The sequence below is a fragment of the Protopterus annectens genome, chromosome 1.part1 (genome assembly GCF_019279795.1).
Source record: "Protopterus annectens isolate FY-2018-M chromosome 1.part1, PAN1.0, whole genome shotgun sequence".
NCBI lineage: Eukaryota > Metazoa > Chordata > Ceratodontiformes > Protopteridae > Protopterus > Protopterus annectens.
In genome coordinates, this window is record NC_056726.1 from 620,832,498 (window position 1) to 620,845,825 (window position 13,328).

General features: G+C 36.0%; 1 protein-coding gene across 1 annotated transcript in view; it reads left to right on the forward strand.

The window, feature by feature from the left end:
* EYA4 (EYA transcriptional coactivator and phosphatase 4) overlaps positions 1-13,328 on the forward strand; it is a 3,122,134-nt gene that overhangs the window by 3,052,228 nt on the left and 56,578 nt on the right. Inside the window, exon 18 of the mRNA XM_044077094.1 lies at positions 6,308-6,429. Coding sequence (XP_043933029.1) covers positions 6,308-6,429 — 122 coding nt within the window. The remainder of the gene's footprint in view (positions 1-6,307; positions 6,430-13,328) is intronic.

The window sequence follows — 13,328 nt, forward strand, 5'->3', positions numbered from 1 at the left end:
CCAGTCTCTCATATGATGGTTTAAAGCAGTTCTTGGTTTATTGGGATACCAGAGAAATTTCTAAATTAAAGTATTGAATTCTTTAATACAACTTTTTGAGGGGGATAATGATAGTAATTGTATAATGTATATAATTTTTGGCAAGATAATTATTTTGATTATAGATAACCTCTCTTCCATCATGAAGAAAATTGCATTCCACTTGTCTATGCTTTATATTGTTTATACTGTTCGTATAATTATGGTTTATTCTATATTTAATGTTATCTGTTATAATTATTCCTAAATAATTCATTTTCTTCTCTTTGACAATATATTTAATGAATTTATTTTTGATTCTACAGTAAACTCTCAGTTAACTGGCACCCATGGGAATTGGTAGATGCCAGATAACTTTAGTTTCTGGCTGCTTGAGAGTTGCTATTCAAAATAGGCCTGACTAATTCTGTACCCTATACTATTTGTTTTGCTTGACTTGTTCTCAGGTTGAGGAGAGACAGAATGTATTCCTATCTTCCTTTTTAAAACTCTGAAACTCTAAAAATATAAGGTATGTTTCTGCAGGGGGAAAATAGAAAGTGCGACACATGAAAATTGTACTGTATTTCTTCTATTTTTTTTTCCAGTTGCTTGAGTTCTGGTTAACTGAGAGTTTACTGTATTCTTATTTGTATTTATAGGTAGGATTATTCTTTTGTCATCGTTAAATGTTAACGAAAAAGCAAAGGTCCAATCCCACAGTTGGTAGCAAAGTATTTTATTAACAGGCAGAATAAGCGCTTTCGTCTTGTGTACAAGACTTCATCAGATGCCCCCATGTTACATTTCATTCTATTTAAACCCCTTTCAATTAAATCCAATTAAAATTTACAAAATGGTTTGAATAACAGAGTTTGGTTTTGCAAGGGTAATTGTAACACAAAAATGATAGTGTATCTGGCTATATGTGAAAACTGCCCTGCATTTTATGTAGGCAAAACAGAGAGGGCCCTTAAGGACAGGATGAACATTTTCATGACATTAAGATTAAGAAAGAGACCAGTGCACTATATAAACATTCTTTTAACTGTTCTTCCTTTAGTGGCTTTAAATTTGGGCTTATAGATGTGGTTAAAATGAATCCTAGAGGGGGAGATGTGAAAAATGTATTATTAAATAGGGAATTGAAGTGGCAGCTTAGGTTAAAGTCTAACATTTTTCTTGGTTTAAATGAATATATTACTATTAAGCCGGTTTTAATGGCTAAAGCTACACACATTTAAATATGTAAATATTTCACTTTCTGTTCTTTATTACTTAATTTTTTAGCAACACAAGTGTTTTGAAGGGGCATTTTAACAGTTTTAGGTTTTGCCTATTGATTATGTATATTTATTTTTTGTAAACAGTTCATTGTGTCTTTGAATTTTAATTGGATTTAATTGAAAGGGGTTTAAATAGAATAAAATGTAAATTGGGGGCATCTGATGAAGTCTTGTACACAAGACGAAAGCGCTTATTCTGCCTGTTAATAAAATACTTTGCTACCAACTGTGGGATTGGACCTTTGGTTTTTTGTTGTGGCTGAGTTTTCTACAATTACATTCTTTGTTTTGATCGTTAAATGTTAAACCAGATTTTCTTTGAAATACATCCATTGCTAAGAAAACTGCAGATAGAGAATTATCGTTGTCATTTAATGTCAGTAGGATGTCATCAGCAAACAGTTGAATTTAAATTCTCCTTTATGTTAATAATTTTAAGATCTATATTTGATCTGAGAAAATTAGCAAATGGTTCCATAATTAGGGTAAAAAACAGAGGTGAAAGAGGACATCCTTGTTTAATTCCTTTCAAAATATGTATAGAATCAGAAGTAAACATACCTATTTTAACATATGCATAACAGTCATTATAAAGAAGATTAATAAGATGTGTGAAGTTACTTGAGAAATTATATTCTTCTAAAACCAGCAAGAGATATTTCCAGTTTACCAAGTCAAAAGCACTGTTAATATCAAGACTCATTAAAGTTAAGTTCTCTTTAGTTTTATTTGCAGAGTCAAGTATTGTGATTATTCTTAAATCATGTCTTGGTGACTGCACAAACATACACTAATTCCAGATGCAGAGGTTACTTCATATAGGATAGTTAATTGTTAGGACTATTAATATAATGGTTTACCTTCATATGGTTGAAAACACATCCTTCGAATGTGCAGATACGCGAACCATTTACGCAAATTCTGTCCCACCGACTTCCCTAAACATTGAAAAAAATCGAATTTCGACATTTCCAATCGCTCCACAGCTGAAACAGTTGCTATCATGGTCAAAAAGGGGGCAAGATTTTGTAATTTGGAGCTTTGATTTTCGTGGTTTTGGGAATTCGCAGTTTTCAGTTCGCGGCAGCAGTTTTGAGGATGTGGCTGTCGGACATATGAAGGTAAACTGGTATAATTAGGATACTGTCCTTTAAGGCAGAACTGCTTTATCTTCCATATGTTTGTATAAGTGACACACAGACACCTCTCTTTTTCTCCCTCTTTTTATATATTTACATATATAATGAATTATAGGTGTTATATATATGATATATATATTTATATATACACACACACACACATATATATTTATCTATATATATATATATATATATATATATATATATATATATAAATGTATAGTGTGTCATACAGCCATATGTTCCTTGATCCTGCAATGCAGGTATTTCAAGGATCACACAACCCAGACAATCACATATTTCAGGTGTCATATTATTTGATTTGTTTTCTTAGCTTGGAGTACTGTTTCCCATTTTTTTTTCATTTAGATGTAGCAATTCCATTATTTTTGTGTTTTTTTAACAGGAATTTGCACAGTTTGTGAAATGCCTACTTTGTGCATGTTTTTTTATTGTATTTCTGTGATATACTTTAAAATTGTTAGTGTTTAAAGTAGTTTTATGGTAGAATTGTAAAAGTTATGTTAAAATGTATTTTTAATTTATTTTGTTTTAGTTGGTTTAAAATTTGGTAGTTTAGTTTGCTATTTTTAGGAACAATTTGCTGTTAATGTACTTTTCTAACAAGGCTGCTTGCAGTAGTGATTTTCTCTTGTTTTATTATAATTTTTTTCCATTGAATTGGATGAGTGAAACTGTTTTCTTGAGTTTCATTTTTGTATGTGAAGTGTGTAAATTTCCATTTTTTTTTTTGTGTGTGTTAATGAGTCTTCATTCTTGATTCCAATGATCAGAGTCTCAGGTGTGTGTCTGTGTGTGTGAGTATGTGGGGGGGGGGGGGATCCAACAAGTTATGCTTGCCAAACTTTCTGTTCTTAAGGATCAGAGATTCAGTTGGTGGACTCAAGTGATGTATTTGTTTGGCCAGTCTTTTCAATTCAGGGGTTACCGTCTTACCTTTGTGGTGGGGGGCGGGGGTCAGGAGACGCACTTGTTTAGCCAACTTTCTCATCTCAAGGTTCAGAGTCTAAGCTTGGGGATCAGATGAAATTCTGTTTGTCCAATGTGATCTCATGGTTTTAGAGTCTAATGTGTGGGTGGGGGAAGATCACGTAATGTGTTTCTTTGGTCAGCTTTCTGATCTCAGGGATCTGGATCTCAGCTGGAAGGTGGATAAAGTACCTGTTTGGCCAGCTGTCTTACCTCAGGGGTCACAGTCTCTTTTTGGATGGGAGCAGGTGAAGTTCTTGTTTTTGACCTTATGGATCAGAATGTCATCTCTGGGGTGGAAGATGCATTAGATGAAGTACTTTTTTTGGCCATATTTCTGATCTCAGGTGTTAGATTCTCACCTGGGTGGGGGAAAGGCCAGAAAAAGTACTTGTTTGGCCAATGTTCTGATCTCAGGGGTCAGAGTTTCAGCTGGGTAGAGAAGAAGGCAGAAGAGGTACTTGTTTGGCCAGCTTTCTAATCTTAGTGATCAGAATGTTAGCTTGGGGGGGGGGGTCAGATGAAGTGCATGTCTGTCTTGCTTTCTGATCCCAGGGCTTGTTCCTTAACTTGGGGAGGGAGATCAGATAAAGTACTTATATGTCTTGTTTTCTGATTCTGGGGTCAGAGTCTCAACTGAGGTGTAGAGGAATTGGAAGAAATATCTGTTTGGACAGTTTTCTGATCTCAGGGGGAAGTAATATATGCAGCAGTGAAGAATTTTAGTCAGTTAATTATCTCATAAGATATGCTGTCATATATCTATCATAGTAGGTGATTAGTATTTTTTCCTGTCATCACAGCCAGTAATCTATATATATTTTTTCAATTACATCTGGCTGGTTTTACCAGTGTAGTACATGAATTGGTAGATGGTATTGAGACTTAATAACTGCATGTAGCAGATTATTTGACATAAACCTAGTGATGTCCCTCAAACAAAAAAGCAATAACTTCAATAACAAAGGGTGCATGATTTTTTGTCCTTAACAACAAACTTTATTTATTTTATTTATTTATTTATTTATTACAGTTTGACCAGGATAGTCCAGTGGGCCTGGAAGAGCCCGTTTTCAGTGGAGGCCTGGAGAGAAAAGCTCCCCAAGATATAGACAATTTTACAATAGTTATACAAAAGTAAATAAAGTAGTAGAACAGTGAAAAATACAGAGATAATATACAATTTATTAAAAAAAGACATGACGTTTCTAATCCTATGTAAAGATTTACAAAAGTGAGATTTATGTAATCTAAACATATTAAAAGTACAGGCATTTCAGATGAAAAAAAAATGTAAGTAAAGCATTTATGTACAGATAAAAAAAAAAACAAGCTTTTTTTTTTTTTTTTTTTGGAAGTTAGAAATATGAGGAGAGGACAGAGAGAAGAAGGTGAGGTGGGAGAGGTATAAGGTGGTATATAGTGGAGAAAGGGTGTGGGCTGGGAGAAGTATATGAGGTATAGGGTAGGAGAAGAAGTAGAGGCAAAGATAAGAGAGCACAGTGATAGAAGGTTGAGGTATATAGTACATGGGAGATGGTGTTAAAGAGTTTATGTGGTAGGGGTACAGGAAAATTCCCACTTTGAAAGGAGGTGAGATTGGAGAAGATTTTCAAAGTTTGAGTGGCTCTGAGTATTCTGAAGGGTTGTAGGGAGAGAATTCCAGAGTGTAGCTAGGGAGCAGGATAATAGTAGGTGGCCAGGGGGTTGATGAGGCTTATATATTTTAGAAGATTGTGTTTTTTTTTTTATCTTAGAGAGCAGTTGGAAATGTAGGTGGTTAAAGAGGTGAACAGAGAAGGACAACTAGAAGGTTTGAATATAAGTTTGTGAGCAGTAGTAAGTCTAAGGAGTTTGAGGTAGTTAGGAAGTTCAGGCCATTTTAGGGAGTGGAGAGAGAGACAGTAATGCGATGAGTTTTTGTAGTTACTGGCAAATTTGGAGATTTTATTGTAACAGGTTTCCAACTTGGCCTGTAAGCCTAGCTGAAGATTAGTGAATAGAGGGGCACCATACATAAGAGAGGGAAGAAGGTAAGTTGATATAAGGGTGTGTCTGGTGGAGGGGGTAAGGTAATGATTGTGTCTATACAGGAGTCCTAGTTTTTGGTGAGTTTTTTTTATATTAGTTTGGATATGGATGTCAAATTTTAGATTTTCATCAATTATGACACCTTGCAGTTTGGTATGTGATACTATTTTTATGGGGCTGTTATTCTGAGCAGTCACTGTAAAAGAGTTTTTGCCTATATTGGTGTTTTGTTTCTTTACTTACTTTGGGGGGTCCTAAACAATAAATGTTCTTATCCCTTCTTCGGCTGAGGTTGTGAGTGGGAAGTAAGTACTAAATTATGCAAGGTGGTAGCCATTCTAAAGGGTATTTTGAGGGGAAATCCAGAAATAATACACAAATAATTGATTTATTGTGAATTGCATTATAACATTTCATTTTCATGGAGTGCACTAGTGAATTTTTAAGTTAGTCTTATGAGATTTAGAGAGTCTACTGTCGTCATTTTGGTTTGCATCTAAGAAGTTAATAACTAAGGAAAATTACAGTTCACATGTTTAAATGCAGCATACCTGATATTGTTTAAGAACAATTATAAGAAACTGCAAGATTTTTTCAGAATTTGACCTGCTCTAGAGTGACCACTCCTGTTACATTATTTTTTTTTGACAGTTTTCCGGTCAGTCTTTATTTTGGAAAATCATTAATTTTTGTTATAAAAATGAAAATTAATGATCTTCATGATAAGTTAAATCTCAGCCATTCTTTAGCAAGCTCATGTTCTAATTTTTTTTTAAGATTACATAATGCTAGTGTTTTCCAGAATGGTAACAGTATACTGTTTTTGTGTGTTTTTTTTTTCAGGAGCAATTGTGTTAATGTATTGGTAACTACTACACAGCTCATACCAGCACTTGCTAAAGTCCTACTGTATAGCCTTGGGAGTGCTTTTCCCATTGAAAACATATACAGCGCAACAAAAATAGGTAAGAATGCTCCAGTGTCTAAAAAATCAGAAGTAGAATGAGAGCAAAATGAACTGATGCTGAAGAACTGTACCTGATGACCTCTTTTGGGTATACTTTTCCAAAATTAGAATGATTCTGTAAAAATAAGTGCTGATGTTGTGATGTTGAGATTTCAGGTTAGCATCAATGTACATCTTTCTAGTTTTTATCAAGAGGTTTACATGCAGAAACCTTAAAACACAGTTCCTGGTGTGTAGCAAACAGCTGAAGCTTATTGAATTCTTTGTTGCAGAAAGTGTTAAACTCTCATGTAGTTTTAAAAATTAAGAAATACAATTTTTAAAATTTGCATCACTGTGTCTGAGAAATGGGTCAGGTTGAGGTATTTGCAGCACGCCTAACATTTTGAGGTTGCTTCTTGACACTGACCTAAATGACAGCTTTTCTCACTCTTCTTACAAATATCAGACATTCCTGTCCTGCAAAAGTTATATAGGGATTCATGTCAAGTCACTCATCTTTATATCTTTCTTCACCAGAACAGTATCTGCTCACTTTCTTTTTGATTTTCTTCAGGGTAGACCACTGGCCATTTGTATTTTTTATGTATTGTTTCTTCTGCTGAATGCTCTCAGCTAGTTAGGAAAACAATCTTACAAATGTACTTCTAGTACTAGGAGGCTGTGAATTGCTTATTCTCTTAGTGCTGTTAAAGTCTTATGCAATATGTGTGGCTGGTTACTTTCCAAGTAATGCCAGACTGATTATTATTATTTTTTTGCACCTTACATTCAACAATGATTAATGCAAAACAAATAAGTGTAATATTATGGACCATAGTTTTCATTTAACCTTCCTGCCTGATTCCCCTCATCCTGAATATGCTGATCATGGCATGAACTGATGCAGCATTTCTGATTTAAATATCTCATAATTTCTGGTCAGTCATTCTACTTTGCCTCAACATCATGCCTGTCTTGCATATTGATATACATTTAGGAGTATTAGCAGGCAAGCAGGGAACAGAGTATATTGCCAAGCCATTCTTTTGTATCATGCACACATATACTGTATCTATGATACATTTAGAATCATCTGTATACCTACAGCATGTGTTTGGGATGTTAAAGGAAACCAGAGTACTCACAGAAAACCCATATGAACACAGAAAGGATATGCAGACTCAACACAGATGAGAACCAGAACAGAAAACTGTTTTCTCTGAGGCAACATTTATCGTCACTGTGCTACTACGCCATCCCATCCTTTCCAGCTTTTTCCAAAAAGAGAGAGAGAGAGAGAACGTTCATTCTTGCTGTTTTTCTTGTAGTATAGCTACCTGTACTTTTCCCATCTCAAGTACTTTAGAACTGTTGTGCATTTGTATACTGTCTCTAACCCCTGACATTCCATGTCAAGCAATTCATATTGGTCTAAAGCTGTTTTCTCTTAAAAATATGGTCTTTCAGGACCAATTCCTTAAAACTCTGCCACAAATCTGTTAACCATTATCACATGGGTCAATTAATCTCTTAAGCCAGGAAGTAACACCCTAACCAAAGAAATCACACGAAACATAATAACAAATTAATAAATAAATCTATGGAGATTAGTCTCTCATTAGATGGATAAAAACAACAGGTACCAGGATAGTGCAGTGAAAGGGAGACCAATACCTTCTACATCTAGACACTCCAAGAATCCCACTACACATATTATAATGAGATGCAGGCAAATACCTCCATTAAAACCACTTTGTCAAAAATACAGTCATCAAATTTTCTAGCTTTGCTGATCTCAACCATTTTAAGCAACATAATACGAAAGTCAAAAACCAGAAGAACATTTCATTCTTTCAAGTACAGTCATTAATACATAATAAGACAATATATGGCAAACAATATTAAATGCCTCTGCTGCCATACCGAGTACACTAGCACATATACTGTTCGGCTAACTTTAGACAATTTACCATTTAATGTTAGGGATTAGGCACTCTTTGTACATGCTTATTGAGTTTGTTTTAAGACCCCCTCCAGTGCCAGATATGCCCTCACCAGACTTACATGTTCACATTGCTGCTATAAAGCTGTTATCACTATCCACCATTTGATACCAAAGAAATATTTCCTTTGATATCTATGAGACAATCACCTGTGTCAATATCTGGGTTCTCAACAAGAAATAACTTGGAAGTAGCAACCAACACCATCCCCAGGCCCCCCCACCCTTGCTTTCTCTCCACACCTTCTCATCTATCCACCATGCCCAAAAGTTGGTTTAACATTTGGTCATTCAAATAAACAGCAATAATACAAGAAATTATTTCACATAACATTGTAGGTGCTTAATGTGGTGAACTCCAATTAAGGCAGAGAGTCAAGGTTTGCTAATTCACCCTGCTCTGTCCATACTCATATTCTACTCGTGTATGGTCTGGAGGATTTCCATCCACCAAATGGTGAAATATAGCCACACAGTCCCCCTGGAAAAGTCATACACCACAATACTGTACTTAGGCCAAACTTTTAATTTTTCAGAGTTGTCTCTGGAACCTATAAAGTTTATGACTTCTGCAGCTACTGTAATCATCTCAAGTTGTTTTAATTAGCACTCCAGCTGTTTGGCCTCTTGCACTGGGGGATTTGGAGTTTCCCTAGATATAACCCCATCATCCTCTTTAGTTGTCTGTAGTGGTCCATATCTGTCAAGACTAGGTAGGATGGGAATCTGAAACAAGATTGTCTTCAGTTAGTTTAGATTGGATTAGGTTTTGTTGGAGATGTAAGAATAATATGCTTTAATACTGTTAAGCCCTTGCTTTTCTTCACATCTGGATATTTGGTGGGAGTCAGTGAGGGGGAGTCTGGAGTTCCTTTTCCTTTCAGCTGAGTGCACTACCTCCATATCAGATTACTCTTTCTGATATCTGGGTTGTTGTTTATGTACCAGTGTCAATAACAAGCATACTGCTAGGATGGTCAAATAGGATAACGTGCTGGAGTTCCTCCACAAACAGATCACAAAAGAGAAAATCCCGTACCATATCCTAGCCAGCTATTGCTCACCCTCCATGTCCCAAGAAGCTCACAGTGCATACTTGGACTTACTGGAGACACTTACCATCCAACTTAACACCCTACTTATGGGAGATTTTAATTATCCTTCTACAGATTGAGAATCCTACACAGCCTCAAATCAACAGGTACAGAGATTCCTGGACTTCATAATTAAAAAGAAAACTTGACCAAATAGTGAATAACCTACAAGAAGCTCCAACAGGTCTATATCACTACATTGAACCGTCAGTTCGGTGAATGGCATTTAATCGGAAATGCTGTTCATCAAATTCCCTGTGCCCCCCCACGCCCCCTGCTAATTATATATACTAACTCCGAGATCGCACTACAGTGGGGAAAGGACAAATTTCCCACTGCTCACTGTACCATGATGTCAGTATGAACAGTTTAATGTAAGTGCACTAAAAATGCCATTCGCTGAACTGATAGGGACACGCTAAAAACATACCGGACATTATGCTCACGAATATGGGAGAATGTCATATATGAATATGATATATATATTTGTATATTTTATATATATATATATATACATATATATATATATATATATGTGTATGTATGTGTGTGTAACATATATATATATGTGTGTGTGTGTGTGTGTGTGTGTGTGTCATATGAATATATATACATATGAATATGTTGAGTCCTAACTCAATATACCATATAAATCTATATGGCTTTTCACAACTTATCTCCCAGCCTACTCATGCCAATAACACTCATTCTACCAGTACACTCATTGACTGGATTCTTGTCTCATATCCCTCTAAATACCATAGTCCTGAAACGCTCTCTGACTCCCTGAGTGACCACTCTCCTATAAAGGTATTAAGACATACTTCCCACTTATCTAAACCACATAGATACATAACCTGTCATAAATTATCCAAATTCAACCCAGAAACGTTTAATAACCTCTTACTCTGAATAAATTCGAACTTCCTTACCCAGCTCCCATTTGATAAAGCAGTTCAAGCTTTTAACTCAACCTTCCTAAATATCTTAAACTCACTAGCCCCATTACAGAAAGTAAGGATAAAAGTTACTACATCCCCTTGGCTATCTAATACTCACACTCTCATGACAGCCAGAGACCGAGCCTGGAAAACCTGGACCCAAACTAAACTACCAGCAGATCTGCAAAGTATAAAGAACTGAGAAATAAGACAAACAATTATTGATAAAGATAAAAAAGACTTTTACTATAACCCTCCAGCTGCCCTAAAATCAGATCCAAAAAAATTCTGGAATGCCGTAAACCAAATACTTCATCCTGGTAATCCTACTTCATCTAATCCATCTCCTGACAAATCTCCCAAAGAGACTGCTAACTCCTTCAGTGCCTATTTCATTCTGTCAGTAGCCAAACTTTTCAATCCTAACCTAAAATACTCCACTAACAATGTTCCAAATTGCTTGGAACCTCTACCCACAGCCAACTCTGCAAACTCTTTATTCCTTAAAGCAGTCCCTACTGCTTACATCAAAACTCTTCTTTCCAAACTAAAGCCATACTCTGTTTCTGTTGACAGTATCCCATCTTACTTTCTTCAGATAGCTGCTCCCTCTGTTGCTTTGCCAGTATCTATTTTAATCAACCGTTCCATCTCTGAAGCTAAAGTACCTACTATCTGGAAACAATTCTACACCATACCTATTCACAAAGGTGGCAGTTCCACAGAACTCTCAAACTTTAGACCAATAGCTATCCTCTCCGCTCTGTCTAAAGTCATAGAAAAATGTATGCATACACAAGTAATGCAATATCTTATACAGGGTACACTCCTCACTCCCACTCAGCATGGTTTCCAACCCAAACATAGTACCATTACAGCTCTACTTTCCTTTCTCAGCACCATTTCTATAGCTAGAGATAATCATAAACTTATCTCGTGTTTATTCCTTGACCTCTCAAAAGCCTTTGACACTGTCTGACATCCTCTGCTACTGAATAAACTCTCTGATCTCAACTTCTCTACTACAAGAATAGCATGGTTCTCCAGCTATCTCACTGACCGGCAGCAATCAGTATGATGGCACTCCTCACTATCATCTCCCCTTCCAGTGAAAATGGGTGTTCCCCAAGGATCCATCCTTGGACCACTACTTTTCAATATCTTCACCAACTCACTCTACTCCTCTTGTCCACAGTCCTCATTAGTGCATTATGCAGACGACTCCACAGTTATCACCATTGCTAACTCACCTTCTGAACTTCTAACAGCTACCCAGTCTTCTTTCAACTCTGTTGAAACTTGGCTCACCAATAATCAGCTCATCCTTAATCCCAAAAAAACTAACTCTTACTCTTTCTTCCCAAAACTGTTACTCATATCAAATCTACTTTTCAAATAAAATCACTAAATCACACTCTCATAGTTGCTGACTCTAGTACTAAACTCCTTGGTATAACCATTGATGATCAGCTAAAATTTGACCTCCATATAAATAACTGTATCAGGAAAACCCATTAAAAACTAGGACTTCTCTACAGAAATAAAAAATTCCTAACCCCTGAATCTAGAACCATAATCACCCATGCTTATCTTTTGCCATGCCTAACATACTGCTCCCAAATACTCACAAATCTTAACTCCACCTTACTTAGCATACTTGAATGGACCTTTCATAAAATAGCCAGATTTGCTGCACAACAAACCAACAAATCTCACTACTGTATCACCCTCAGACATCTAAACTGGCTCGAATTACCACACCTCCTACTCCTCTCTCATCTCTAAATTATACACTCCATTATTTATTCACCATCCTACTGTCCAGCACTAGGCACCATAATTTCCTACTATGTCCCATCCGACTACTCAGGAGCACTACCCAAGACCTTTTGCAAATCTACAAGCCCAAGTCCAAAATAGGAGCCATTACATACAGCTACCATCCCTCTATTGCTTGGAACAAACTCCCACAAAAAGTTAGATCACTTTCACATCCTAAAGTATTCAAACTAGCCACTAAAGAGTACTTAAAAGGTCACTGGATTTGTACCTGTTCTCAGCCTCCTTGAATATACCGTGAGTAAATAACAGACCTAACTTCCTCTGTCTTACCATCATTTCTTCTTCTCTGTACCAAAACATTTAGAACTTAAACTAGTCTGCTTCATCATTTTTTACCTAACACTATCTCCTATCCTTCTGCTGCACTATTCTTCATAACATTATATAGATAATTGTAACTGCATATATTGATAACTGTTCTACAAGTTTTATTATGAATGATTATAATGTTAACTGAATTTTTAACTGTTATATTTTTTGTAGCTGTTTTGGAGCTTTTCTCCCTGGGCCTCTGCTGTAAAAGGGCTTTTGCTCATTCAGACAATCCCGGTTAACAAATGTAAAATAAATAAATGTTGCACCACCCTCCATGTGTCGACCCTAAAGCTGTCTCCCTTAAAATCAAAATCAACTCCATAATCCCATTAAAACCAGTAACAGTTATGAACAATTTCAAGGCTTAATTGCCTGTTATTAAATGATGGTTTGTCAAAATTCAATGCCCCTGCAAAGCCCAAGAACAGAGCAGCCTGTACTGAATTGTTGTCAGAAACTCTGTGCAACTATGCTACTGGCTGCATAGAGGCTGCTGTACTTACCAGAAATAAACCCAGAACTAGCCCCAGAAACAAACCACTGGCATCCCAAATTTAACAGGATATACAATAAAAGGAAAAAATGGCAAAATCGGGAAGGATAATTCACATAAAGATAAAAACTATCTCATCAAAGTAAATAGACAACTAAGAGGGGTAATTAGATCAAGTAATGCCAGCCTTGAGGTTAAGATATCCTTCCAGGTGAAAGATAACAATAA